General features: G+C 47.0%; 2 protein-coding genes across 5 annotated transcripts in view; one reads left to right on the plus strand and one right to left on the minus strand.

Annotated features, from left to right (window-relative positions):
- Nucleotides 1-1,202, minus strand: part of ALDH16A1 (aldehyde dehydrogenase 16 family member A1) — a 124,825-nt gene extending 123,623 nt beyond the window's left edge. For both annotated transcript variants that reach the window (XR_012231328.1, XM_073570994.1), the window contains exon 1: nucleotides 1,071-1,202. Coding sequence is in view for 1 of the 2 variants with exons in the window: in XM_073570994.1 (XP_073427095.1) it covers nucleotides 1,071-1,181 (111 nt within the window). In the remaining variant the exon portion in view is untranslated. The remainder of the gene's footprint in view (nucleotides 1-1,070) is intronic.
- A 110-nt stretch (nucleotides 1,203-1,312) lies between these two features.
- The window catches only part of PIH1D1 (PIH1 domain containing 1), a 37,467-nt gene continuing 10,933 nt past the window's right edge, over nucleotides 1,313-27,846 (plus strand). The window contains exons 1-6 of one of the 3 annotated variants that reach the window (XM_073570995.1): nucleotides 1,313-1,546; nucleotides 3,274-3,405; nucleotides 4,327-4,393; nucleotides 8,212-8,397; nucleotides 13,994-14,055; nucleotides 14,156-14,237. In XM_073570995.1, the coding sequence (XP_073427096.1) occupies nucleotides 3,325-3,405; nucleotides 4,327-4,393; nucleotides 8,212-8,397; nucleotides 13,994-14,055; nucleotides 14,156-14,237 (478 nt within the window). In that variant the 5' untranslated portion in view covers nucleotides 1,313-1,546; nucleotides 3,274-3,324. Of the gene's footprint in view, nucleotides 1,547-1,587; nucleotides 1,612-1,649; nucleotides 1,674-3,273; nucleotides 3,406-4,326; nucleotides 4,394-8,211; nucleotides 8,398-13,993; nucleotides 14,056-14,155; nucleotides 14,238-27,846 lie in introns of those variants that run through there. The other 2 variants (XM_073570997.1, XM_073570996.1) reach the window with 2 other exon arrangements.

Below are 27,846 nucleotides of genomic sequence, written 5' to 3' on the forward strand. Positions count from 1 at the left end.
AAAAAGTTATTTTTTTCCCAGAAACAGCGCCACTCTCAATCTGATGGCGGTGTATGGTATTGCGACCCAGCAAGGTGGTAGTAGGGTCTGATACAAAGTGTGATGTACTATTACCCAGCCGTATCATCCAGGTAATCATAAGGGGCTTTGTATACAGACAGAAGGTGACGATTCGCAGCAGACGCCCCCCCATACTATTGAGCCTCCTCATTAGTCTTTCTGTGGACTGGGGGTCTTCACATGGGAAAACACGGACCAGATATGGAGGAAGAACGGAGCAGCAAATTAATGAAAAATTGATTTTTTTTCCACATTATGTTTCCTGGGTTCAAGTAGATTTTTCTGGCTAAAAAAAAAAAAAACACATGAAAAAAATGCTTTAAAAAAAAAATAGATAAAATAAGGTCCCAGATTCATCATCTGCATTTTTTTTTAAAGTCACTTTTACTTTTATTATTTTGTGGTAGTCGACTTGAACGTGAGCGTGTTCAGGAATTTTTTCCCAGAATCAAAAATTGTCCTTTAGTTTTCATTTGTGTTTTTTTTTTTTTGTTAACTTTTAATATTTTTTTTTGTTGTTGTTGCAATTTTAGTGCAAAAAGCCACAGGAGGCACCAAAAAGTTACAACATCTGAGCAAAAAAATCCCTCTGTGGTACGGTGGGGGGAAAGGGGAACATGCCAGCGAAAACCTCTCCAACCCGCGCCGACAATGGGGAAGGAAAGAACTTTATAAAAGGCGCAAAATCAGGCCTCTCATTCACTTTGCTGGTCCTATCAGCAGCGGGTCTTTTCACCCGTGGAAATCTCTGTTAGTACTAAAGTTTTGTTTCTTGTGTCACTCAAAACCGCACTGTGTGCACCGGCCCTTACAGCCAAATAACTAACCAGCAGGTTGGGATTTTGTTTTTTTTCCCAAATGTCGCATTACTAGAAGAGCACAGTCTCTGCACAGCCAAAAAAGAAGCGTTATCGCATGCAACTTTCCCCAGAGCCTGTGCACACCTGCAACTTGCAGCCTGCGGCTCTGTCAGGTGATGCTGGAGCCCCAGACTACAGCACAGCCCTCACCTGCGCGACATTGGCGGCCTCAGGCGCGGGGCCGTACTGCATGGAGGTGAAGATTTCCCGCACGGACGGTCTGTCTGTCCCGGTAGAGGCGGCCATGACATCCACTGTCATCCAGCGACGAGTGACAGCCTGTCAGCCCACTGTCAACCACTAGAGGGAGCGCCAGCTCTGAAGAGCTGCAGTGCACAGAGCACGTCACTTCCGGCGGAAAAAGGTCACATTATTACACGCGTCCAGGCTTATAATCCTCCACTGACCACGTCTGGGCCCGTATATGTGTTAGTGGAATTGGTTTCTTTCATCTAATTGCTGCGTTGTGCTGTAAAGAATTGTGCTTGAGAAATAGTGAGGGAAGGCAGAAAAAAAGGGCAAACGGAAGTGTGTCCGGTCCGGAATTGTGCGCATGCGCGGACGCGGAGCCTGTTGCCGAGGCGTGGTGATGCTGTAGCTGTGATTGGAGAGAGGATACACTGCAGGTGAGAAGATGGGAACGCTGGCCAGGCCCGAGGGGATTACTACATGGGAGGACAGCAAGTCAGCTGTAGGGATGCGGTGCCCCACTCCCAACGTTGGCAGGATGCCCCCTTGTCGTCAGCTGTCAGGGTGCTGCACCCCTTCCCCCTTGTCGTCAGCCGTCGGGGTGCTGCACCCCATCCTCCTTGTTGTTAGGTGTCGGGGTGCTGCACCCCTTCTCCCTTGTCGTCAGCCGTCGGGGTGCTGCACCCCTTCTCCCTTGACGTCAGCCGTCAGGGTACTGCACCCCTTCTCCCTTGTCATCAGCCGTCGGGGTGCTGCACCCCTTCTCCCTTGTCGTCAGCCGTCGGGGTGCTGCACCCCTTCCCCCTTGTCGTCAGCCGTCAGGGTGCTGCACCCCTTCCCCCTTGTCGTCAGCCGTCAGGGTGCTGCACCCCTTCCCCCTTGTCGTCAGCCGTCAGGGTGCTGCACCCCTTCCCCCTTGTCGTCAGCCGTCAGGGTGCTGCACCCCTTCCCCCTTGTCGTCAGCCGTCAGGGTGCTGCACCCCTTCCCCCTTGTCGTCAGCCGTCAGGGTGCTGCACCCCTTCCCCCTTGTCGTCAGCTGTCGGGGTGCTGCACCCCTTCCCCCTTGTCGTCAGCTGTCGGGGTGCTGCACCCCTTCCCCCTTGTCGTCAGCTGTCGGGGTGCTGCACCCCTTCCCCCTTGTCGTCAGCTGTCGGGGTGCTGCACCCCTTCCCCCTTGTCGTCAGCTGTCGGGGTGCTGCACCCCTTCCCCCTTGTCGTCAGCTGTCGGGGTGCTGCACCCCTTCCCCCTTGTCGTCAGCTGTCGGGGTGCTGCACCCCTTCCCCCTTGTCGTCAGCTGTCGGGGTGCTGCACCCCTTCCCCCTTGTCGTCAGCTGTCGGGGTGCTGCACCCCTTCCCCCTTGTCGTCAGCTGTCGGGGTGCTGCACCCCTTCCCCCTTGTCGTCAGCTGTCGGGGTGCTGCACCCCTTCCCCCTTGTCGTCAGCTGTCGGGGTGCTGCACCCCTTCCCCCTTGTCGTCAGCTGTCGGGGTGCTGCACCCCTTCCCCCTTGTCGTCAGCTGTCGGGGTGCTGCACCCCTTCCCCCTTGTCGTCAGCTGTCGGGGTGCTGCACCCCTTCCCCCTTGTCGTCAGCTGTCGGGGTGCTGCACCCCTTCCCCCTTGTCGTCAGCTGTCGGGGTGCTGCACCCCTTCCCCCTTGTCGTCAGCTGTCGGGGTGCTGCACCCCTTCCCCCTTGTCGTCAGCTGTCGGGGTGCTGCACCCCTTCCCCCTTGTCGTCAGCTGTCGGGGTGCTGCACCCCTTCCCCCTTGTCGTCAGCTGTCGGGGTGCTGCACCCCTTCCCCCTTGTCGTCAGCTGTCGGGGTGCTGCACCCCTTCCCCCTTGTCGTCAGCTGTCGGGGTGCTGCACCCCTTCCCCCTTGTCGTCAGCTGTCGGGGTGCTGCACCCCTTCCCCCTTGTCGTCAGCTGTCGGGGTGCTGCACCCCTTCCCCCTTGTCGTCAGCTGTCGGGGTGCTGCACCCCTCCCCCCTTGTCGTCAGCTGTCGGGGTGCTGCACCCCTCCCCCCTTGTCTTCTCCCTTGTTGTCAGCTGTCAGGGTGCTGCACCCCTTCCCTCTTGTCATCAGCTGTCAGGGTGCTGCATGACCCTTGTCAGCTGTTAGTCGTTGGCAGAGGGGAAGATTAATGCATCTTTTGATTTTTCAGGCTTCGTCTTGATAAACAAGATCCCGGAGTTTCTACCTTTGGCCTGAAAGGATGGCGTCTGACAAGTCGCTGCTCTCTGCAGAAATGAACACAAACATGGAGGAGGCGCTGTATGAACAGATGTTGATGAAGGTACCTGAATTTAAAGATGAATTCGAGCCAAATGAAGAAAAGGCTCGTTTCATTGGTGAATTAATTTTTAAGCCTGCTTAAATACTTAAAAATCCATGTGCTTCCGAGAATAATGAAAGCCTTTGTGGCAGAGATCAGTCATACCAAAGATTGTTCAGTGAGCAGAAATATGCGTTTCACCTGTCTAAGTGGGGGTTTACAATTCCCAATTTTGCAGCTTTAAATGACCACCGATGGGTAAATATTTACTGAGTGGTGGTCGTTCAATAGCCTGTTTACACGGGTACACCGAATGTGCAACGATCTGTAATAGATGTTCTCGGCAGCAGGGGGCCTGTTTGCACAGAACAATGCTCTTTTCTAAAAATCAAATGATGGTCATTTCACTTGATGAACGAGCATTTTGCTCATTCATCTGGTGATCAGCCTGTTTACACTGCAAGAACGCTCGTTACTGATAATCTTGCAGTGTATGTGGACCTAAATTGACGGTGGGGCGCGGGAGTCTCCGCCGTCAGCCCGCCTGGGGCGCGGGAGTCTCCGCCGTCAGCCCGCCTGGGGCGCGGGAGTCTCCGCCGTCAGCCCGCCTGGGGCACGGGAGTCTCCGCCGTCAGCCCGCCTGGGGCGCGGGAGTCTCCGCCGTCAGCCCGCCTGGGGCGCGGGAGTCTCCGCCGTCAGCCCGCCTGGGGCGCGGGAGTCTCCGCCGTCAGCCCGCCTGGGGCGCGGGAGTCTCAATCTGCTGTTACCGATTGTAGGGGAACAATTAATAAACCTCGTTTACATTAAATGACGGATTTGTCCAACATTTACCTAATGTGTATTGTTGACTTTAGACCCCCCTCAGTTGTAGTATTTTTGTGCAGTTTGCGGATCTGTCCTGTTAATGTTACTCACCAATTCTCACTTTTTGTCTCTTTTCAGGCCAAACAGGAAATACAAAGCAGAATGCCGAACTTACCAGAAACCAGACAGATCAGACCCCAGCCGGGTAAGATGTGCATCCTCTGCTTATTACCGAGGTTACACTGTGCATATTGTGTGAAATGTGCGGCCTGTGCTAATATCACAGTGGGGTCTATAAGGTGACCCTCTACGAAGCAGAGCTGAGGACCGCTGCAGAAGAAGCGACACGCTGGAGAATCAGACCACTCCCCAATGTTACTTAAAAAACAAAATGGGAGGCTCCATGGTGACAGGATTGTGCTGTGGAGTCGGAGTCGTGGAGTCGGTATAAAATGGACCGACTCTGACTCCTAAAATATATAATAAATTGGGTACAGTAATTCAATGGAGAATGTGCTGAATATTTTTTCATAGGAATTTGGGAAAGTTATGAAAGGTCCTATAAATGGCTATTCTATTCCTGATCTAAGGCTACATTCACACACAGCGTTTTTGCTGCATTTTTTGAGGATATGTTTTTCAGCTGCAAAAGCAGATCCGTTTTTTAAAAAAACGCATCACCTGAAAGGTTTTTGAGCTCATAGATAATGTTTTCAATAGCAAAAGCAGATTAGAAAAGCACCACACAAACTGACATGCTCATTCAGCCCAAAAACGGATCCTCACAAAACAATATGTCTGAATGTCATATCTTGAAACCCATTGACTTTGCTAGGATGCCCAGAGTCACTGCATTTTACTGCAAAAAACGGATCCGCAAAAACGCTGTGTGTGAATCATGGCCGTAGCCAGCGAAGGGCAGGGGGAGCAGCTGCCACCCCTATAAGCAGGGGCACGCACCTATCAAAACTCATATGCTGCAGTGCTCCTGTCCTGCACCGGCTCCAGACTGCAGGGGGCAATCTCCCCTCCTCTGTCCTGTCTTCTGCCGTCTTCACCAGAGAGAGGAGGGGGAGGGGGGTGCCTGCCCTGCACAGGATCCGATTCCTGGGCCCCGAGCTGGAGAAAGTGAGAAAGTTTGCACACGCTGCAGCTGGCAATAAGAGATAGTCTGCAAGAGGGACATGCTGGAAATCTGATTGGAAAAGTGAGGAAATTGGTTATTGCCGCCAGAACCCCTAAAATTGATTCCATCTTGAAGAGACGTGCTGGGAAAGGGGCAATTGTCGATCAAGCCACTCGGTGGGGCAGCACTTATTTAATGATTGAGCGATTGCTTGAACTAAAACAGTTTCTTATAGATATGGCGAACCCTCAGGTAACCCTAAATGAAGGTCAATGGACACAGGTGGCTGAATTGAAGGAATTGCTTAATCACCCATTTACCGTGACTAAAAAATTACAAGCCGAGGATTTAACTCTTGGCATTTTCATAAGGGAGTGGAAGAACTTGCTATTTTGCCTGTCCCAAAGAGGAGGTTTAATCGCAGATGGCATTTCTGCTTTAATGAAACAGAGAGAGACACAGCTATTGGAAAATAAATTTTTTGTGGCAGCTGTTTATGTGGACCCAAGTCATCGTATATTGCTTGATGATCAACAGCTTACTAAAGGAAATGAAGCTCTGACTGAGGTAGCAGTTAGGAAGAGTGGCCTACAGGATGACTGCCAGGCGCAAGATGACTTGGGTCCTGACAGTGCTACTGCTGCCATATCTTCAGCCTCATCAGATGAGGAGTTTGACTTTGACAAGTATTTGGATGACACGGAGCAGGCAAAGCGTTGTCGCAAGGAAAAAGATTTCACTCCGTCTCCTATAGCAAGCAGATGCAAAATGTTTCACTTGCTCTCAAAGAAATAGAAAAATTCAACCGTTCATCAAAACTGACTGAGGCAATTCCTTTATACCCGGAAATTGTTAGAGATGTTGTCCATGTGGTTACGGCTTTGCCTCCAACCCAAGTTAGTGTAGAGAGGTTGTTCTCTGGCCCTAAAATTATTAGGTCAGATTTGAGGTCATCTATGAAGGAGGATCTGATGGAGGCAATACTATTTCTTAGAACAAATTCATAGACTGCACAAATGTTATTTAGTATGTTTTTGTTAACCCCTTAATGTCCAATGACGGACACAGTCCGTCATCAGACATCTCCCCTGCTTTGATGAGGGCTCCGGCGCTGAGCCCGCATCAAAGCCGGGACATGTCAGCTGTAATGAACAGCTGACATGTGCCCGCAATAGGCGCGAGCGGAATTGCCGTCCGCCCGTGCCTATTAACTAGTTACATGCCGCTGTCAAAGCTGACAGCGGGCATTTAAATAGAATTTCCGGCCGCTGGGCCGGAAATGACGTCATCGCCGACCCCCGTCACGTGATCAGGGGTCGGCGTCACGTTGCCTGGACAAGCAGAGGTCTCTATGAGACCTCTATGGTTGTTCCAGGCATAAGGCTTTCAGCGCCACCCGGTGGTCGGCGCTGAAAGCACAGCAGTAAATCTGCTACATATGGGCGATCTGCTCATCGCTCATATGTAGCAGAGCCAATTGGGCTGCGCATGCTTCTAGCCTCCTATGGAGGCTATTGAAGCATGCCAAAAGTAAAAAAAAAAAAAAAAAAAAAAAATGTTTAAAAATAAAAAAAAATTAAAAAAACCTAAAAGTTCAAATCACCCCCCTTTCGCCTCAATCAAAATAAAAACAGTAAAAAAAAAATCCCACATACACATATTAGGTATCGCCGCTTTCAGAATCGCCCGATCTATCAATAAAAAAAAAAGCATTAACCCGATCGCTAAACGGCGTAGCGAGAAAAAAATTCAAAACGCCAGAATTACGTTTTTTTGGTCACCAAGACATTGCATTAAAATGCCATAACGGGCGATCAAAAGAACGTATCTGCACAAAGTGGTGTCATTAAAAACGTCAGTCCGGCACGGAAAAAATAAGCCCTCACCTGACCCCAAATCATGAAAAATGGAGACGCTACGGGTCTCGGAAAATTGCGCAATTTTTTTTTTTTTTTTTAGCAAACTTTGGCATTTTTTTTCACCACTTAGATAAGAGGACATAGACATGTTTGGTGTCTATGAACTCGTAATGACCTGGAGAATCATAATGGTAGGTCAGATTTAGCATCTAGTGAACATAACAAAAAAGCCAAGCAAAAAACAAGTGTGGGATTGCACTTTTTTTGCAATTTCACCGCACTTGGAATTTTTTTCCCGTTTTCGAGTACACGATATGGTAAAACCAATGATGTCATTTAAAAGTACAACTCGTCCCGCAAAAAATAAGCCCTCACATGGCCATATAAACGGAAAATTAAAAAAGTTATGGCTCTGGAAAGAAGGGGAGGGAAAAATGAAAATGTAAAACCAAAAATACCCCTGGTCGTTAAGGGGTTAAACTTTTTTGCCACTTACATAGTTTATTACATAGTGATATATATATTCGATATTACATAGTGTATTACATATTTACAATTTATTAGTTTTTTGTGTTCTAAAGTTGTACTCCAATAAATATATATTATGTTTTATCTAAATATCTTGATTATTGTATCATAAAAATGATTAAATGTCTGATGTTCACATTGTATTACAATACATTGTTCACTTAAATATAACCAATATTTGTCGGAGTCGGTGTAAGGGAAATTGAGGAGTCGGAGTCGCCGGTTTGGCTTACCAACTCCACAGCCCTGGGTGCATGACTCCTCCTCCGAACTGCTGGTTTGGACATCTTGCGGGGATGTCATGTAACCACTGCAGCCAATCATCAACGTCTTATTGAATGCAGTGGTCACATGATGCAACCAACGGAGAACAGCAAGAGCAGAGGAGCAGCGCTGGTCTGGGAGGTGAATGTAGCTGTCCCACTCCAATAGGTTGACTTATACAGTCGATTACGTTGTTTCCATTTTTATTGTGTTTTTGTTCCCTTTTTGTTTTTATTGCTGTGTTAGGTTTCTGCATTAAAACTCGCACATCCAAAAATGCCAAAATCTTCATTAACATCTGCAAGTCGAACCAGATCCCAGCGCCCCCAGAGCTGACCGAGCCAGAGTTAGTCAACATCCTTGAATCTGATGATCCCTCTGGGTATCGAGTCCCCATGAGCCTTGGAGAGCCCCACGCTGAAGTTGATAATAGTAAGTTGTTTTTTTTTTAATAGTGTGAGACTTCTCTAAAGGGGTGAGAATAGCAAGTATTATAACTTCCTAATCAGTGATCAAAGGTCCCTCGTTTTGAAGATCCTGGTGGGTCCACTTCTAGTTTTTGCTCGACTACATAATAAAGTTTGACATCTTGTTGACTTTTGGTTTACATTTGACTTAACCCCTTAACGACCAGGGGTGTTGTGAACTCATTTTCTGGTCTACCAGTTGAGTTCTCCTTCCGGGCTCCCTCTGGTGGTAACAGGAGGTAGTGAGGTTGATTTAATTAGTAGAGATCTGCCACCTGATGAGGATAACGATTGGATCTCTGGAATCTCAGACTGGATTTAAGATGGCCGACGCCCTATTCTGGTGCTGGTGATTCCTTCTGACTTGGTTTTCAGCTCTGTTCCAGTCATCTCAAGCTAAGTGTTTCTTCTAATGTTCACACTTGATTTTGTTGGTCTATTCAGTTTTTAGTGTGGTCAGCCAGCCCCGGCTGGGGCTGTGCTGAATTTCCACTCTTATCTGTATTTGCCAATTTGCTTTTTGTCCCTTATTAGTTTGGCCTCTTTTTTTGCTCTGTCTCAGAATATTTCAGAGTGCTGATATAGTGGGAGAAGTCTAGTGACTTCAGGGTTAATTTTGTTATCAGAAGTGTTGGACATTATTTTTGTAGGGTTTTTTGGGCAGATTGCAGACAGCGTCTTTCCTTTCCTGTCCTTTCTAGTTAGTTTGGGCCCCATCGTTTGCTCAGCCTATTTTCCTGCCTGTGTTTGTGTTTTCATCTTGTTTCACCGTCAATACATGTGTGGGGGCTGTCTATTCCTTTGGGGTCTGCTCTGGGGCAGTTAGTTTTCCCCTTTTCTTGCTTTAGGCTTATTTAGTCCTCCGGCTCTGACTAGGCGTCTAGATTCATCGTATGTACGCTCCATGGCTACTGCTAGTTGTGTGTGGATAGGATCAGGGGTCTGCAATCCGCTTAGTTACCAACCTCTCTGGTTTTCTGTGGCTTAGCTTGTTTTTTGTTTTTCCTCCTCGGTGACTCATTCATAACGGTACTTTTGGTTTTGCATTTTCGTTTTTTGCTCCCCTCTTCCCAGAGCCATAACTTTTTTTTTTTTTTGGTCAAAATGACCATGTGACGGCTTGTTTTTTGCGGAACGAGTTGTACTTTTGAACAACACCATTGGTTTTACCATGTCATGTAACAGAAAACGGGAAAAAATTCCAAGTGCGGTGAAATTGCAAAAAACGTGCTATCGCACACTTGTTTTTTGTTTGGCTTTTTAACTAGGTTCACTAAATGCTAACAGTGACCTGCCATTATCATTCACCAGGTTATTACGAATTTATAGACACCAAACATGCCTAGGTTCTTTTTTATATAAGTGGTGAAAAAAAATTTGAAAATTTGTAAAAAAAAATTTCGGGATCTGGGGCCGTGTGGGGGCTTATTTTTTGCGTGCCGATCTGACGTTTTTATTGATACCATTTTCTTGCAGATATGATCTTTTCATCGCCCGTTATTGCATTTTATTGCAATGTTGCATCGACCAAAAAAAAGTAATTCTAGCGTTTCGATTATTCTTTTTTCTCGCTTCGCCGTTTACCAATTTGATTAATTCTTTATATCGATAAATCGTGTGATTCTGAACGCGGCGATACCAAATATGTGTATATTTGATTTTTTTTTTTATATTGTTTTATTTTGAATGGGGCGAAATGGGGGTGATTTGAACTTTTATATTTTCTCCTTCGCCTCATTGGGGGACACAGGTACTGTGGGTGTATGCTACTGCCGCCTTGAGGCTGACAGTAAGTGAATGACAAAAAATGGTTAGCTCCTCCGCAGTATACACCCTCGCCTATGTTGCAGGCGAAACAAGTTCTTGCTTAGTGTCCATTGGAGGCACACGTCTGGTCTTTTTTTCCAGACTCTGTCATTTTTTCCATGAAGATAAGACAGGGGCAACGGACCCTATTGAAAGGGTCCGATTTCCCCAAACCAACAACCGGCGAGCACGTGCAAGTGTCGCCTCCACGTATCCTCTCCCGCTATGCGGGTGGAAGGAGGTGGGCTAGGAGGGCTCCTGTAGACCCCCGGGGTCGGCACTCCTGGTGGCACAGTTTTCGGACATTCCCGGGCTTCCGTGGGTTGCGCCACATAGCGTGGCAGCCGGCGGCGCATGTTTTTTTTTTTCTGTCCAGGCCCGGTTTCCGGCAGTCCCACCCCGGGTCCAGGCGCACCCTGAAAATTTAGTCCCCGGCTTTTGCGGATCCGCCCCCGGGGCCTCGGGCGGATGTCAAAAATTTAGTCCCCGGCTTCTGCCAGAGCTAGGCCGCGGACGTAAGTTCCGCCCCATGACGTCTCGGCGGCCGCCTCTTCGTCCGAAGGCCCACCCACACGCCGAGGTGCGCTTTGTTTTAAAAAAAAAAGAGCAGCTGGTCGGCAGGCTGGACTCCTGACAGAATCCAGGATGGGGGACACAGGACTGGGGTAAGTGCAACCCCTGGAGGAAGGCCACCCTCTGTGTTTTCCAGAGGCTAAGCAGCTTTTTGCCCTTGGCATATCACTTAGCAGCCATCATGTCCAGAAAAGCTAAGGCACACACGTTCTTGTACGTTGCGTGCACCTCCTATCAGTCCGCCTTCCCACATGCGCAGACCAAATAGACTTGTGAAGCTTGCGATTCCGAACGTGACCAGGAGCCCTCCCCATGCGACCGAGCCCCCCGGAATGGGCTCTGTCTGTCGCAGTCCATTGCATCGCTTGCGAGAGCAATCGAGTCCCATATAGGGGCGGGGATAGCGGCTTGCCTGTGTTAGAGGGGTCCTCCACCTCACAGGAGTCTATGGTTAGACCTGATATGTCTATGTCCGGACCTGGTTGGCCTTTATCTGCGCTCACCCTCTCTGGTTCCCTGGGAGTGATTCAGAAACACTTCAGGCCTGTACCAAAAGGAAATCCTGACCTCGACACCAGCTCTGTGTGTTTTACGTATGTCTTCCTATCACTAGTCCTGACCACACAGTCCATTGTCTTGACCAGATAACTGTTCTGAACTCCTAGCGACTATGTGATAAAGGCCATTGTTAGGCCGAAACGTCAGCTGTTGCTTCATCACCGTCAATAAAATAAAAAAAGCTCACTAAAGCATAATTTACGTGTGCAGTGATTCTATATTGACTTCGAGGTACCAGTGTTTGTCGCTCGATCCCGGGACCCACAGGCAATTGCCGTAAATTCGTTTGTTCTGCCTTGGAATCATTTTCGCCTCCCATACCTATTTCACCCGCTGCTGCCACTACTGCCGAGAGTCATCAAAAAGATCAAGGCAGAAGGGGTTCCAGTGATTCTGCTAGCCCCATATTGGCCTCATCGGCCGTGGTACGCAGATCTGGTACAGCTACTCACCGACGTTCCTTGACGCCTGCCAGAGCGCCCAGACCTACTGTCCCAGGGCCCGATCTACCACCCGAACTCAGGGGCCCTGTGTTTGACAGCTTGGCCGTTGAATCTTGGATTCTAGCCCAGGCTGGGTTCGGCCGCAATGTGGTTGCTACAATGGTTAGCGCCCGGAAGCCGGCCTCAGCACGTATTTATCACCACACCTGGAAGGTCTTTTTCACATGGTGTCAGAACCATGGTTGTTCTCCACTGAGATTTTCTATTCCCAACATCTTGGCTTTTCTCCAGTCTGGCCTAGACTCAGGCTTGGCCCCAAGTTCCCTCAGGAGACAGATATCGGCCTTATTTGTTCTGTTCCAATGCGGGATTGCTACCAATCTAAGATAAGATAAGATAATCCTTTAATCGTCCCACCATGGGGAAATTCAGAGCATTACAGCAGCAAGGCAGGAACAAGTACAGATGCATAAAGGCATTACATTGACAGTAGGTACATATACGAGAAAAAAAAAAAAAATTGTGACCGGACTGTCACAACTTTGGATCTATCAGTTCTCTGTTTGGGTCGTTCTCCGTTTTGGACAAAGACTTTTCATTTCACTTGGTACCTCCTTATAAGGCGCCCCTGGACGCTTGGGACCTTAACCTGGTCCTAAGTGTTCTACAGGAAGCTCCATCTGAACCATTACAGGAGGTCTCTTTAGCCTACCTTTCCTGGAAGGTAGTATTTCTTGTGGCGATAACGTCAATCAAGCGGGTCTCAGAGCTGGCAGCTCTATCCTGCCGAGCTCTGTTTCTGGTCTTCCACAAGGATAAGGTGGTTCTCAGACTAGCCCCTCCCTTTCTGCCGAAGGTCGTTTCCTCGTTTCACATTAATGAGGATATTGTCTTGCCTCTTGTCTCTCTTTGTCCAGCACCGGTACACCGTGTTGAAAAGGCTCATCATACGTTGGACCTGGTGAGAACTCTTAGGAGGTACGTGTCGAGGACGGCACCCTTTTGCCAGACGGCCACGCTGTTTGTGCTTTCCGAGGGGCACAGGAAGGGACTCGCTGCTTCAAATTCGACCATAGTTAGTTGGATTCGCTTGACTGTTCAGGAGTCTTACCGCATCAGAGGCACACCAGTTCCAGCAGGGATCAGAGCGCACTCTACTCGAGCAGTGGGCACCTCTTGGGGTCTTCGGCTCCAGGCATCGGTGGAACAGGTTTGCAAGGCTGCAACCTGGTCCAACTTGCACACATTTGTGAAGCACTACAATATCCATACTCAGGCTTCGGCAGATGTGAGTCTGGGTAGAAGGATGCTCCAAGCAGCGGTGGAGCACCTCTAAGACAGGAGGTGCATGTAGCTTGGATTGGTGAGTCAACTTCCCACCCAGGGACTGCTTTAGGACGTCCCACAGTACCTGTGTCCCCCAATGAGGCGAGGGAGAAACATGGATTTTTGTGATAAACTCACCGTAAAATCCTTTTCTCCGAGACGCTCATTGGGGGACACACCACCCACCCTGATAGCCAGTTGGCTCTTTATTTACTTTGTTTATTAATATGTATTTATAATACTTGGTGGGTTTTTTTTCTAGACATGTCACCTGCATTAAGGTTGACATGTTTGTTGTAATCTCCTACTGCTTTTGCACCGAACTGGTTTTGCCTGCAACCGAGGCGAGGGTGTATACCTTGGAGGAGGAGCTAACCTTTTTTTGTCATTCACTTAGTGTCAGCCTCCAGGCGGCAGTAGCATACACCCGCAATACCTGTGTCCCCCAATGAGCGTCTTGGAGAAAAGGATTTTACGGTGAGTTTATCACAAAACTCCATGTTTTTTTATTTTTTTTTAATATTTTTTAAAAACATTTTTTTTTTTTTTACTTTTTAATTGCTTCAGTAGTTTCCATAGCAGACTTGAAGCTGAACTGGTCTGATCGCCTCTGATACATAGAGCAGAAAAGATGCGGGCTCATCGCCGGAGCCCACACCAAAGAGGGGGAGGCGTCCAATGACTGACTGTGTCCGTCCTTGGACATTAAGGGGTTAAGGGGGGTTGAGCACTACTTGGATTCCCTTTTAAGAACTTTTCCCACTTGTTCATGGCAGCTTAATGAAGTAATGCGGCACCACTTCAATTCCTATATCTAAAATGTCCCTTTAAGTCCTGGTGTACTTCATCCTGCAGGTGGAGGCGGCTGCACGGCGTACGACATAGTGATAAATGGCGCATTCTTTGAGAAAATTAAGGTAACTGCAGTATCTGAACTTGATCATTCCGACATACGAGCCGTTTGCTCCCATTTGTTTCGGCTCCTTACTTTGTTTTTTTTCTATATTTTTTTAACAGAATAATGAGCTTTTCAGGGAATTTTTTGTCACCGTGGCCATGGAGGGACTAGAGAACAAGTATGAGATGGAGCTGTCAAGAGGTAACGACCACATTACTGATATTTTTCTTGATTTTTACCATTTTTCCGTACGAAGGTTTGTTCTTTTGTAGAACCCTATGATATAATGAAAAATGGAAAAAAATTCCAAGTACATCGAAATGGTAAAAAATGTTTATGGGCTTTGCTTTTACGATGCTCACTGTGAAGTTAAAAAGAACCCGGTAACATGGTTTTCCAGATCGGTGCCATTACGGAAATAACAAACTCTAATTTTTATCGATGGAGCTGTGTGAGAGCTTGTCTTTGCACAGCAAGCAGACTATTTTTTAATTATTATTATTCATACCTTTATGGAGAACATGCAAGGTTTTGATTTTAGGTTTTGTTTTTTTTTAAATTGCATATTTTGTTGCTTTGCAATGACCAAAAAAACAGCAATTCTGCCATGTCAATAATTGTTTTTGCTTTACGGCATTTATTTATTGTATGAATTTAATTATTTTATACTTTGATTGATCAGACATTCGCTGAATCCTCAATGCCAAATATGTGGGTTTTTTTTTTTTTTTTGTCTTTTCTTTTTAAAGGGGAAACAGGAGGGGGATTCAAATTACAAAAAAAAATGTATGTGTGTGTTTTTAAAACATAGTAAAAAAAAATATATTTTGATATAGTATATGTCACGATCAGGGGGTGTGACCTTTAGATGCACACGGCTATCATAGGCACAGGGGGGCTTATCTTAGTTATCCCGCCGCTGGCACCATGTGGTGAAAACAGCAAGCTAGTCTTGCTCTAACAGTTCATCGCAGGGGTTTATTGCAGATATCCCACTGCTGCCGTGATATGTTACAAGCTGCCGGGAATTATGTATATCCCACTTTTCAGTTCCACTTTGGAACTCGCAGCTCTCCGGCGCCCCCCTTCTCTCAGGTCAGTCAGAGAATTACACCTAGGATAATTAGTTGCCGGACGGGCTACTTGTTGTGCACTGGCTATTAGGCCGCTGCAGTGAGGGAATTATAACTAGTCCTGGCCGCAGCCAGATAAATCAGCTTATAAAACCTCTTTCCGTCACTGCCATCTAGCACGCCTGCCCAGAGCACACTTCGCTGCCACCAGCTTACGATTTCTCTTATCAATATTTAAAATTAATAGAGGGGTTCAAAGCCAACCCGAATCAGTAGCGTAATTGGCTTATAGGCACGTGAATTTGTCACAGAGCAAGGAGACAGACCTAATAAATTTTAGGGTTTATTCCCAAAGATGGGCAGTGTTTACAGAGATATAAAAAGATTTTACAATATGAGACAAAATATGTACATGCAATTAAAAATAAAACAGGGTTAAAGAAGAAAACACTCACATGGTACTTAGATCATTCCAGGCAAAACCATGCTGGGGGAAGGAGCCAGATGTCCAAATGCATTGGGGGGTCTGGATGCAGCAGTTTCCCAGGCTAGAATGAGGGAGGGGATAGAGGAAAATACCTTATACCTTTGGACTGGTGACATCACTAAAGGGGCTGGCTTGTGACAGTCCTCCCCCCTAGCTCAGGGTTACAGAACTGGTTCTGAAACTTATAATAACGATATCTCGCATATCTAACCATAGAAACGCACATAGTATTATCTTTTCCGGATCATCGCTGGCGATCATTCAAAACCAAACTCGAGCTAGTTATTTCACACGGTTCAGGAGAAAACCATTTCTCTGGTTCTGTTGGGGCTAGAAGTCAGCAAGAACCATGTGGTGAAGCCCGATCGGTGCTATCACAGTTTCATATTTTCTGTCATGGGCGGGGTTCGAGGCAGGCCTATTTTACTAATATATGCATGCACACATGTTCTCTTAGACAAAGGTCCTTCTTGGCTAATTAACATTCCTTTGGGAAGGGAGGGAAGAGCAGGAAGGAGCTAGTGTAGTGTTACAAGCTGTGAGATAAGCTGTAGGGGGGGGAGAATACAAAGCTGCAATGTTTGACAAGCACACAGGGACAAGAACAGGGGGGTTCGAATCTACAGCGTGTGTGAGGGGGAATAGAAGAGTCTGGAATGTTTCAGAAATAGAGATCAGGGGAATCTTACGTCATATTTTACATTATCATTAAAATATATATAATATATATATATATATATATATATATATATATATATATAATATATTATTTTTTAAAAGCTTATTTTGTATAATATATTTCTTTGATACATAATAAGCTTTAAAAAAAAAATAAAATTATATTTTGTATTTAAAAAAAAAAAACATTTCTTTTTTAAAAATACAAAATATATTTTTATAAGCCTTTTTTTTTTTTTTTTTCTTTTGTCACCATAGGGGACTTGAACCTGCAGTTGTCTGATCATTTGTTCTATATACTACAGTGGTATTGTACCGTTTAGAAACATGCTGAGTTTCCCACGAAGCCCAGCTTGCTGTTTGGTTTTACAAGAGAATGAACATCCTAGTCATAGGGCCTTCAGCAGGCTCCATGATTAACTTGTGGGTGCGTCGGTGGCCAGCAGACATGGTGCGCTGCTGGGATCATGAGCTTTGAATTAATCTGTAAAGAATTTACATTATTTAAGAAGCTAAACCAGTCAGTGGAGCAGGCCTCTTATAACAGACGCCATCTGCCATGCATGGTGGGAGCTCAGCTCTTGGGCTTGCTCCGTAAAGCCGTGTGCCAGACCTGTGACATACACATCAGAATGGGGTTAAGGACAACCACTCAATTTCTCTCTCGTTTCATTGGGGGACACAGGAAACCATGGTTGCATGCTGCTGCCACTAGGAGGTTGACACTATGCAAAAAAAAGGTTAGCTTTTCCCCAGCAGTATATACCCACCAACTGGCGGAAGTCTACTCAGTTTTAGCTTAGTGTCAGTAGGAGGTGGACACAGGCTGCTCTCAGCCACATATCTAACTTTTAAGGCTTTGTTTTTTATTAATGATCTCTCTTTTTTTCAGATTCAGCTTGTGATCTGGGCGACAGAGTGTAATTGGTCACTCCGCTCTCCCCGCTAGAGACCGGGAGCACAGTGTGGAAATGCGTCACTACTGTACCCTCTCAAATATATGCAAGAAAAGGAGACATACTATACACCAGGGATCACCAAACAATACAATTAGTATCAAACAATTCTTTATTCAAGTAGTCTTAGAAAAACCACACACACCAACAAATAATTAAAAACAAATAAAACAGGACTAAAAAAAGCCCCCATGAGATGTTATATACCCCCTGAACACAATGCGGTCAATCCCATATGGAACCTATACATAGTAGGTTAGACACTGAATGATGAGGAAACACAATGAGAAGGATACTTATACATGCATAGGAAAAAACTAAACCATTTTAAATAACAAAGTATCACAATATGAGAGTAGATCCCCCAAAGGCCTAGGGAGGAGAAATTCCTCCAATAGCAGACTTTACATAGAAAGCTGAAAAATGTCTATCAAGGCAGCAGTGCTGATTCTGACACCCTGATGTGGTAACCAGCCACTAGGTGGCTACTAGAATCCTGCATACAAGTCAGTACATGAAGTATTTTGTGATAGATTGGGACACATTGGAGTGGATGATTATAAGTGTGTGAACCAATACTAAAAGGTTAATGGCAGCAGTATCACAATAGATAAGGGAAAAAAAAACAAGAACAGAGGGAAGAATGATTCCAATAACCACTTAGCAGGAAAACAAATTGCAGTAGCAGGTTAAAGGTTCACATACTGATAGATTAATAAGAAAATGGCCACTAGGTAGCTACCATAGATCCAAAACAGAGTCTGTGCCTAAAGAGCCTATTACAGAGATTTTAAGTAACATACAAGAGATGGAGATGGTTAAACCTATGCAACTAGGTGGAAAAATTTCAGAGAACCAAACATGATTGAGCATAACCAGGATGTTACCAAGCCGGAGGGTCAGCGGACATTAGCCCATCGTGTGTTGCCACATCAGTGGCTTCATCAGGGGCAGGAGTGGTGGATGGCCTAGACTCCTGAGTATTTATTAGAAACAGTTATTTAGCAAACTCACCGCAGCTGCATGGAACTCCCACATGGAGACTTGCCAGTAAGCACAGGGGGTGGGGGATGGTGCTGGACGCCGTATCTACCCAACTGATTATGGCTGCTATGGATAACTAAACCATACTGCACAGACGTTGCAAAGAAAAGCAGCACTATAGAATGTCATATGAAGATGGTGCCACATGAGAGGATCGCTAGATGCATGCTATGTACATATCACATCAGTAGATCATAGTGTGCCCTAAAGATGGTGCTGCTCAAATATGCCGACTGGCATATGCCTAGATGTAAGGTTAATTTCTTTGTTACATGCGCCAATTAAAACAATCTGGCAGCCTGGCCAATTGTTGCTGTTAAAGGAGAACCATTAATAATATATTATACGTGCACTGGTTTTGGCAATTATAAGTAAACAACGCAGGACATAGGAGTGTAGTGCCCCAAGGGTGCTAAATAGTAGATAAAAACACAAAAAAGGAAAATCATATCAATGAGGTCATCATTCTCATATAGCCAGCATGCAACAGTAAGTAATAATTTGTACTGGTCTCCCATTCTGCTGTTGGCCTCATAACCAGTTGCTTAGCATATCAGATCTGACACAGTCAACTGCCTGTAGCCTCCATGGAACAATTAGCCACAGGCCATTGATAATGCCATAGAAAATAGTATATGGCGTAGCATTGACGCTATAATGAAAGGTTTACAACATATATTTTCTCTTCGCCACGACAGCACCCACTGAGAGAGGGGATCCGCCCCTAGGAACAGGAAACCTACAGAGATAAATGGGGGGGGGGGGGGTCCCCCTCGCTCCCTCAGTTTGGTTTCCTGTTCCTAGGAAGGAACCCAGAGAGAAGAGGATTCCTAGCCTGGTAGCCGCCCGCGGCACTATATGAGCAACGGGGGCCCCAGAGCTGGAAGCAGCGACGGGGGATCCAGATATGGGAATCCCCCCTCTGCTGGCAATGCGGGTGAGGCTGTGGCGAAGGCTGCCTGGCTCACAGTAGGGGTGCAGTGGAGCAGCACCAGAAGTGTTTTCCTTCCAGCCGCATTACTGAGCGCGGCACTGCATCGGGGAGAACCCCCCCCAGGAGAAGCGAGGCCAGGGAAGAAGATGGATCCCTAGGCTCGCGCAGGACGCCAATGTGCCTAGAGCGCTAAAAGAGGGAATGGACATACCAGATGGTGAGCAGCCGTATGTCCTTCCGGCATCGCTGGGGTAGCGTCGGGTGTCACGCGGTGTCCGGAGGAGGTGAGCAATCTGACGCCGGTATGCAGAGACCAGGCGGCCCGGAAGTGAAGGAGGAGCTTCCGGGGTAAGGGGGAAACATCGCGAGATATGCCCAGTCAAGAAAAAAAAAAAGATGGAGGAAAAAAAAAAAATGAGGAAAACGAAAAGCTGCATAAAAGCACCGGCCAGAGGCGTACCGGTGCGCAGCTATGTCAACAAACGACCCGGTTTCGCTCAAGGAGGTGCAGCCAGGGAATCCCCACAGGGCGGCACGAGGAAAGGTGGCAGCAAAGAACGCGCTGAAAATACCAGAAGAAGCAGCAGCTCCAGGAGGGGTACTAGCGAACGCTCAAGGCAGAGCGAACCCTCGGAGAAGAAGCGGAGGAAGTCATCTCGCTCCTCACCTCGGCCTGAGTCTCGAACCCCGCAGCCGGTATTAAGCTGACGAACTTCACGGGTGCGTGTTGGAGTCAAGCTCCTAGCTGATGGCGTCCTGTCTTTGTCTGTTTATGTACCCTTAGGCTAAGAGAACAGAGAAAACTAAAAACAGGTAATTTGTATTATGCTCCCAGATGGTCACCTTAAGAGGTTGTGTAAAACCTGTATTCAACAGACGGTACCAGAGGAATCCCCGGGTGAAAAGGAGGATATCCGGGCAATAATCAGGGAAGAGTTGCGGGCCCTAGGAGGTCCCAGTACTCAAAAGGTTCAGCACCCCGTTAGAGGGATAACCTCACCAGCCTCAGGATCACCCTCGGAAGTTGGGGATTTGGACTTGGATAGGTCTCAAGAGTACCTAACCTCAGATGAGGAAGAGCAGGCGTGCTTTCCCATGGACAGTGTGAATATTAAGTCTGTACGAAATACCATGGGGCTATCCGATGTTAAGGAGCCCAAGACCCCGCAGGAAATTGTTTGCGGGTATCTCCCAAAAGAAAGTCAAAGCCCTCCCAGTGGTACCAGCAATTAAAGATCTGGTAAAAAGGGAGTGGGAGAAGCGGGGGCAGAGAACCTTTATCCCCTTGGCATCCAAACGGAAATATCCGTTCGATGATGACGAGTTAGCATCTTGGTCAAGAGCCACTAAGGTAGATGCGGCAGTGGCCTCCACCTCCCGGCGATCTTCCCTGCCTGTAGAGGATACAGGGACATTATCGGATCCACTGGACCGTAAGGCAGATACCTTCCTCAAACGGTCTTGGGAGACATGTGCTAGTGCCTTCAAACCGGCTATAGCAGCCACATGCACAGCAAGGTCCATGGTAATATGGCTAGATGAATTAGAGGAGAAGATAAAAAGCGGAGCATCCAGAGAAAGGCTCCAGGCCTCTATTCCCCTGATCAAGGGCGCAGCCGCCTTTTTATCAGACGCCTCAGCTGACTCCCTCCATCTATCTGCCAGAGCAGCAGGGTTAACCAAGGCAGCCCGGAGGGCATTGTGGTTGAAGGGGTGGAGAGGTGATGTACAGACAAAGACTAAGTTATGCATTATGCCTTGTCAGGGTAAGTACCTGTTTGGCACACAGTTGGACGAGATCCTAACAAAAGCAGAAGGAAAGAAGGGATTCCCTAACCCATATATTCCCTTCAACAGGAGAGCCTTCAGGAAGCCTCCATATGGTAAAAAGGATTTCAGACAAGACCGCTGGGGCAATAAAGATCCCAAGCAGAGAGGCAACTTATTTGGCAGATGCCCCTTTAGGTCGGGGGACAGGTTCCGGTAAAGATAAAGCACCGGTAGGTGGCAGGTTGTTAAGATACAGCCAACAATGGGGAAAAATAACGTACAACTCCTGGGCCATTAATATTGTGTTATCAGGCCTAAGGCTAGAGTTTATTCGGTATCCAACAAACTCCTTCCTATTGGCTTCCATAAAGTCCCCAACACAGCAGAAAGCGTTAGAAAAGGAGATAACGACACTCTTGTCTAAGCAGGTACTAATAGAAGTACCAAAAGACGAATGGGGAACGGGATTTTATTCTCCCCTATTTTTAGTTCCTAAACCGGACGGCTCCTTTAGAACAATAAATTTAAAAAAGCTCAATACCTTCCTGAGGCTACGGTCCTTTAAAATGTTATCAATAAGATCAACACTAAAACTCTTGTTTCCTAGATGCTATATGGCAGTTTTGGACCTAAAAGACGCCTATTACCAGCTCCCTATATGCAGAGAGCATCAAAAATACCTGCGAGTGGCAGTCTCGTTAGAGGACCGAATACATCATTTCCAGTTCATGGCAATGCCGTTCGGATTGTCCATGGCACCCCGTGTTTTTACCAAGCTAATGCTGGAGGTGATGTCATATTTAAGACTAAAAGACACCTTAATAATTCCGTACTTGGATGACCTACTCATAGTAGGAAGTTCGGTTTCCCAATGCGAGAGTAGGATTGCTGATAGTATCTCATCCCTACAGAGACTAGGCTGGCTAATCAACTGGGAAAAATCCAGACTGAATCCAGTAACATGTCAGACGTTCCTGGGCCTCCAAATAGACTCTGTAAGTCAAAAATGCTTGCTACCAGAATCTAAAATGCGAGCTATAATGGTACGGAAAGCAGGTAATAAGAACATGATGTCCTTAAGAGAAGGCATGTCGTTATTGGGGTCCCTAATATCATGCATTCCGGCGGTACAGTGGGCCCAATTCCACTCCAGGAGATTGCAATGGAACGTGCTATGTGAAGCAGATAGACTTCAGGGCAGGTTGGAGGGGAGACTATCCCTATCGCCAGAAGTAATCGGCTCCTTGGAGTGGTGGTTGAACCCAGACAATTTAGCGGGAGGTGTTCCATGGTGGTTTGTCCCTTCTAGAATAATCACCACAGACGCTAGCCCCATAGGGTGGGGGGCCCATCTAGGAAGAGATATGATGCAGGGTCAATGGTCCAAACTCGAACCAGAAACCTTGTCCAATATGAAGGAACTAACAGCGATATATCACGCTATATCTAAATTCCTTCCGCAGCTAAAAGGCACCCACACGAGAGTCCAGACAGACAATACCACCGCAGTGGCATACATAAACCGGCAAGGAGGTACGCGATCGGATCCGCTCATGTCTATCGCGGAAAAGATTCTACGAATGGCCGAATCACATCTCCGTTCCCTATCCGCTATCCACATCAGAGGAGCGGACTATCTCAGTCGCCTGACTTTACACCAGGGAGAGTATGTCCTCAGCCGGCACATCTTCGAGATGATAGCGGCCAGATGGGGCAGACCAGACATAGATCTGTTCGCGACAAGAGCCAACAGATGCGTAGAAAAGTTCGCTTCGCTATACAGAGCAGACAGGCCAGACGTGCTTGATGCCCTCCAAACATCCTGGACATTCCGGCTGGCATATGCCTTCCCTTCCAGTGGTGCTGTTACCAACAGTGGTCAGGAAGATACGGGAGGAAGGGGCGAGGATTATCTTGATGGCCCCTTTTTGGCCCAAGAGGCTGAGGTTTTCATGGTTGAGAGCAATGTCAATTTGCTGACCCATGGATCCTTCCTCTACACCAGGACCTTCTGTCACAGGGACCCTGCCATCATCCCCGGGTCAGATCCCTGCACCTAGCGGCATGGAATTTGAAAGGGGGTTACTGAAGTTGAGAGGATTTTCAGATAATCTTATCAGCACGCTACTTCAGAGTAGGAAGCAATCCACAACAAAGATTTATGTGAAAATATGGAAAAAGTTTTTAGCCTTTCACACGGCAAAATTTTCTAGCGAGGTACCCATTGGAGCTATTCTAGAATTCCTGCAGAAGGGCCGAGAATTGAAACTTTCGGTGAACACCCTTAAAGTCCATGTACAGTGGGGCAAAAAAGTATTTAGTCAGTCAGCAATAGTGCAAGTTCCACCACTTAAAAAGATGAGAGGCGTCTGTAATTTACATCATAGGTAGACCTCAACTATGGGAGACAAACTGAGAAAAAAAAATCCAGAAAATCACATTGTCTGTTTTTTTTTCATTTTATTTGCATATTATGGTGGAAAATAAGTATTTGGTCAGAAACAAGCAATCAAGATTTCTGGCTCTCACAGACCTGTAACTTCTTCTTTAAGAGTCTCCTCTTTCCTCCACTCATTACCTGTAGTAATGGCACCTGTTTAAACTTGTTATCAGTATAAAAAGACACCTGTGCACACCCTCAAACAGTCTGACTCCAAACTCCACTATGGTGAAGACCAAAGAGCTGTCAAAGGACACCAGAAACAAAATTGTAGCCCTGCACCAGGCTGGGAAGACTGAATCTGCAATAGCCAACCAGCTTGGAGTGAAGAAATCAACTGTGGGAGCAATAATTAGAAAATGGAAGACATACAAGACCACTGATAATCTCCCTCGATCTGGTGCTCCACGCAAAATCCCACCCCGTGGGGTCAGAATGATCACAAGAACGGTGAGCAAAAATCCCAGAACCACGCGGGGGGACCTAGTGAATGAACTGCAGAGAGCTGGGACCAATGTAACAAGGCCTACCATAAGTAACACACTACGCCACCATGGACTCAGATCCTGCAGTGCCAGACGTGTCCCACTGCTTAAGCCTGTAAATGTTCGGGCCCGTCTGAAGTTTGCTAGAGAGCATTTGGATGATCCAGAGGAGTTTTGGGAGAATGTCCTATGGTCTGATGAAACCAAACTGGAACTGTTTGGTAGAAACACAACTTGTCGTGTTTGGAGGAAAAAGAATACTGAGTTGCATCCATCAAACACCATACCTACTGTAAAGCATGGTGGTGGAAACATCATGCTTTGGGGCTGTTTCTCTGCAAAGGGGCCAGGACGACTGATCCGGGTACATGAAAGAATGAATGGGGCCATGTATCGTGAGATTTTGAGTGCAAACCTCCTTCCATCAGCAAGGGCATTGAAGATGAAACGTGGCTGGGTCTTTCAACATGACAGTGATCCAAAGCACACCGCCAGGGCAACGAAGGAGTGGCTTCGTAAGAAGCATTTCAAGGTCCTGGAGTGGCCTAGCCAGTCTCCAGATCTCAACCCTATAGAAAACCTTTGGAGGGAGTTGAAAGTCCGTGTTGCCAAGCGAAAAGCCAAAAACATCACTGCTCTAGAGGAGATCTGCATGGAGGAATGGGCCAACATACCAACAACAGTGTGTGGCAACCTTGTGAAGACTTACAGAAAACGTTTGACCTCTGTCATTGCCAACAAAGGATATATCACAAAGTATTGAGATGAAATTTTGTTTCTGACCAAATACTTATTTTCCACCATAATATGCAAATAAAATGAAAAAAAAACAGACAATGTGATTTTCTGGATTTTTTTTTCTCAGTTTGTCTCCCATAGTTGAGGTCTACCTATGATGTAAATTACAGACGCCTCTCATCTTTTTAAGTGGTGGAACTTGAACTATTGCTGACTGACTAAATACTTTTTTTCCCCACTGTATCAGCTCTAGGAGCCTTATATAACCACAATGTGGCAGGAAATAGATGGGTTGCCAGATTTATTTCAGCCTGTCAACGAGTAACACCAGTCCACATCCCTCAGCTACCAACATGGAACCTTAGCTTGGTCTTGGATGCCTTCACTCAGGCTCCATTTGAACCCATACACTCGGCATCAATAAAATGCCTTTCATTAAAGACGCCTCTACTAGTAGCACTAGTCTCGGCAAGGAGAGTAGAAGATCTCCAAGCCTTGTCAGTGGTCCCCCCATTCCTGTTAATTAACCAGGACAAGCTAGTGTTAAAGACAGACCCGTCTTATCTTCCTAAGTGCGTTTCTACCTTTCATACATCCCAGAAGGTGTGCCTTCCCTCGTTCTATTAGAACCCGGTAACGCCAGAGGAGGTTAGATTCCATACGTTAGATGTGAAGAGAGCAGTTCTAGCCTACATAGATAGAACCAGTCCCTGGAGGCAGAGCAGGGCTCTTTTTATCTCCTTCCAGGGTAACAGGAAGGGGTCTAAAGTTACCAGAGGCACGCTGTCCCGGTGGATCAGAGACGCGACTACGATGGCGTATTCAGTGAAAGGAGAAGACACCCCCCCCCCCCCACGGGGTATAAAGGCGCAATCTACTAGAGCCATATCCTCCTCCTGGGCAGAAAGAGCGAACGTCCCAATAGAGCTAATATGTAAAGCCGCAACTTGGTCGTCTCCATCTACATTTTATAGCCACTATAGACTAGACCGATCTTCCTCAGATGACTTAAGTTTTGGTAGATCGGTCGTTAGCACATGTGCCCTCCCAAGTGATTATCTCTGAAAATCTCTCAGTGGGTGCTGTCGTGGCGAAGAGAAAAAAAACGGATTACTGACCGGTAATACTCTTTTGTAGAGTCCACGACAGCACCCGTTCACTTCCCTCTCTTAAAATTAAAGAGTAGTACACGTGGTTCTCCTTGGTGGCAGAAAACAAGATTTAAGAATTAGTATATAAATATAATAGAAAAAGTACATATTGTGGGGATGTGGCTCGCTTAGGTGCAGCGGGAGACAAATATGAGACAGGTTCTTCAACAGTGCTTGCGGTTTATTCACGGCATAAACGCACAAGGCAACGTAACGCCAAACAAATAGCCTTTTAGCTCAGGCAAAATAACACAAAATGTCCGTAGTTGTAGACTCAGAGCAGGAGTCTCAGCACACATGGGAGGCTTAGTCCTCCCCACACACAACTCCCTGGTTCAGGAGCAGGTCACATTATAAGGCTGTAGCCACACCCACAAACTCAGCAGCTGACTGGTCACCTGACTGTGACCTCACCACAGGTCCTTCAAACAACCACAATAATAATATCTGGTACGCTTTACTTATGCCTTACATTATAGAGACAAGCCATTTATGAGGCACATATCTCCCATCAATTACACGACCCTTAGCCCTGCCACATACCTCCCCCCTCTGCCTAAAGCCGTGAGGCTTGGCACTTTCACCTACCAGGCAAGGGATTCTGGAGAGGGCATCGGCATTCCCATGTAGCTTCCCGGCCCTATGCTCTACATGGAAGCTGAAGTCTTGTAGGGCTAAGAACCAGCGGGTGACCCTAGCATTCTTGCCCTTTGTTTCCCTCATCCACCTGAGTGGGGCATGGTTGGATATTAATCTAAACTTCCGTCCCACCAGGTAGTACCGTAATGTGTCCACTGCCCATTTTATGGCCAAACACTCCTTCTCTACAACTGAGTAATTTCTCTCACAAGGAGTCAACTTCCTACTCAAGTAGAGAACAGGATGCTCCTCCCCACGTATCTCTTGGGAGAGGACTGCTCCTAACCCGACATCTGAGGCATCTGTCTGGAGGACAAATTCACGTTTAAAGTCTGGGGCCACCAAAACGGGTTGCTTGCAAAGAGCTCCCTTCATTTCTTGGAAGGCTGACTCTGCTTCTTCGGACCAGCTGACCATCACTGACTTCGTCCCCTTAAGCAGATCAGTTAGAGGTGCAGCCATTGTGGCGAAGTTTGGGATGAAACTCCTGTAATATCCCACAATCCCCAGGAAAGCTTTAACTTGCTTCTTTGACAGAGGTCTCGGCCATGTCTGAATTGCTTCCACTTTATTGATTTGGGGTTTGATCTCGCCACACCCCACTACATATCCGAGGTACTTGGCTTCTTCTCTCCCCAAGGCACACTTCTTCGGGTTTATTGTAAACCCCGCCTCTCTTAGAGCATCAAACACTGCTTGGACCTTCTCCAGGTGAGTCTCCCAGTCCGGGGTAAAGATGACGATATCATCTAGATATGCGGCAGCATATAGCTTATGAGGCGCAAGGATTCTATCCATCGCCCTCTGGAAGGTTGCTGGAGCTCCCTGTAGGCCAAACGGCATCTGGACATACTGGAAGCACCCGTCTGGTGTGGAGAATGCCGTCTTCTCCTTGGCTTCCTGTGCCATGGGAATCTGCCAATATCCCTTTGTCAGATCCAAAGTGGTTATGTATCTGGCCGGTCCAAGTCTCTCGATGAGCTCATCAACGCGTGGCATGGGATAAGCGTCGAACTTGGAGACCTCATTCAGCTTCCGGTAATCGTTGCAGAACCTCCATTCACCATCAGGTTTTGGGACCAGGACAATCGGGCTCGACCAGCCGCTCTTGGACTCCTCAATGACCCCGAGCTTCAACATACGCTGCACCTCCTTGGAGATTACCTCTCGCCGGGCCTCAGGAATACGATAGGGTTTCACGTTCACCCGCACATGTGGCTCGGTCAGAATTTCGTGCTCCACCACCTTCGTGCTCCCCGGCAACTCTGAGAACAGGTCGCGGTTTTTCTGGAGTAACTCCCGGCACTGCTGTTTCTGGGCCTTCGACAGAGTCTCCGCTATGGTAACGGCTCCAACCTCCCCTTCTAGGTTGCCCAGCAAGCACGGAGTTACCCCTGGCTATCTTGCCATGGCTT

The sequence above is a fragment of the Dendrobates tinctorius genome, unplaced genomic scaffold, assembly GCF_039654945.1.
Source record: "Dendrobates tinctorius isolate UK_male_01 unplaced genomic scaffold, ASM3965494v1 ptg000028l, whole genome shotgun sequence".
In the NCBI taxonomy this organism is placed as follows: domain Eukaryota; kingdom Metazoa; phylum Chordata; class Amphibia; order Anura; family Dendrobatidae; genus Dendrobates; species Dendrobates tinctorius.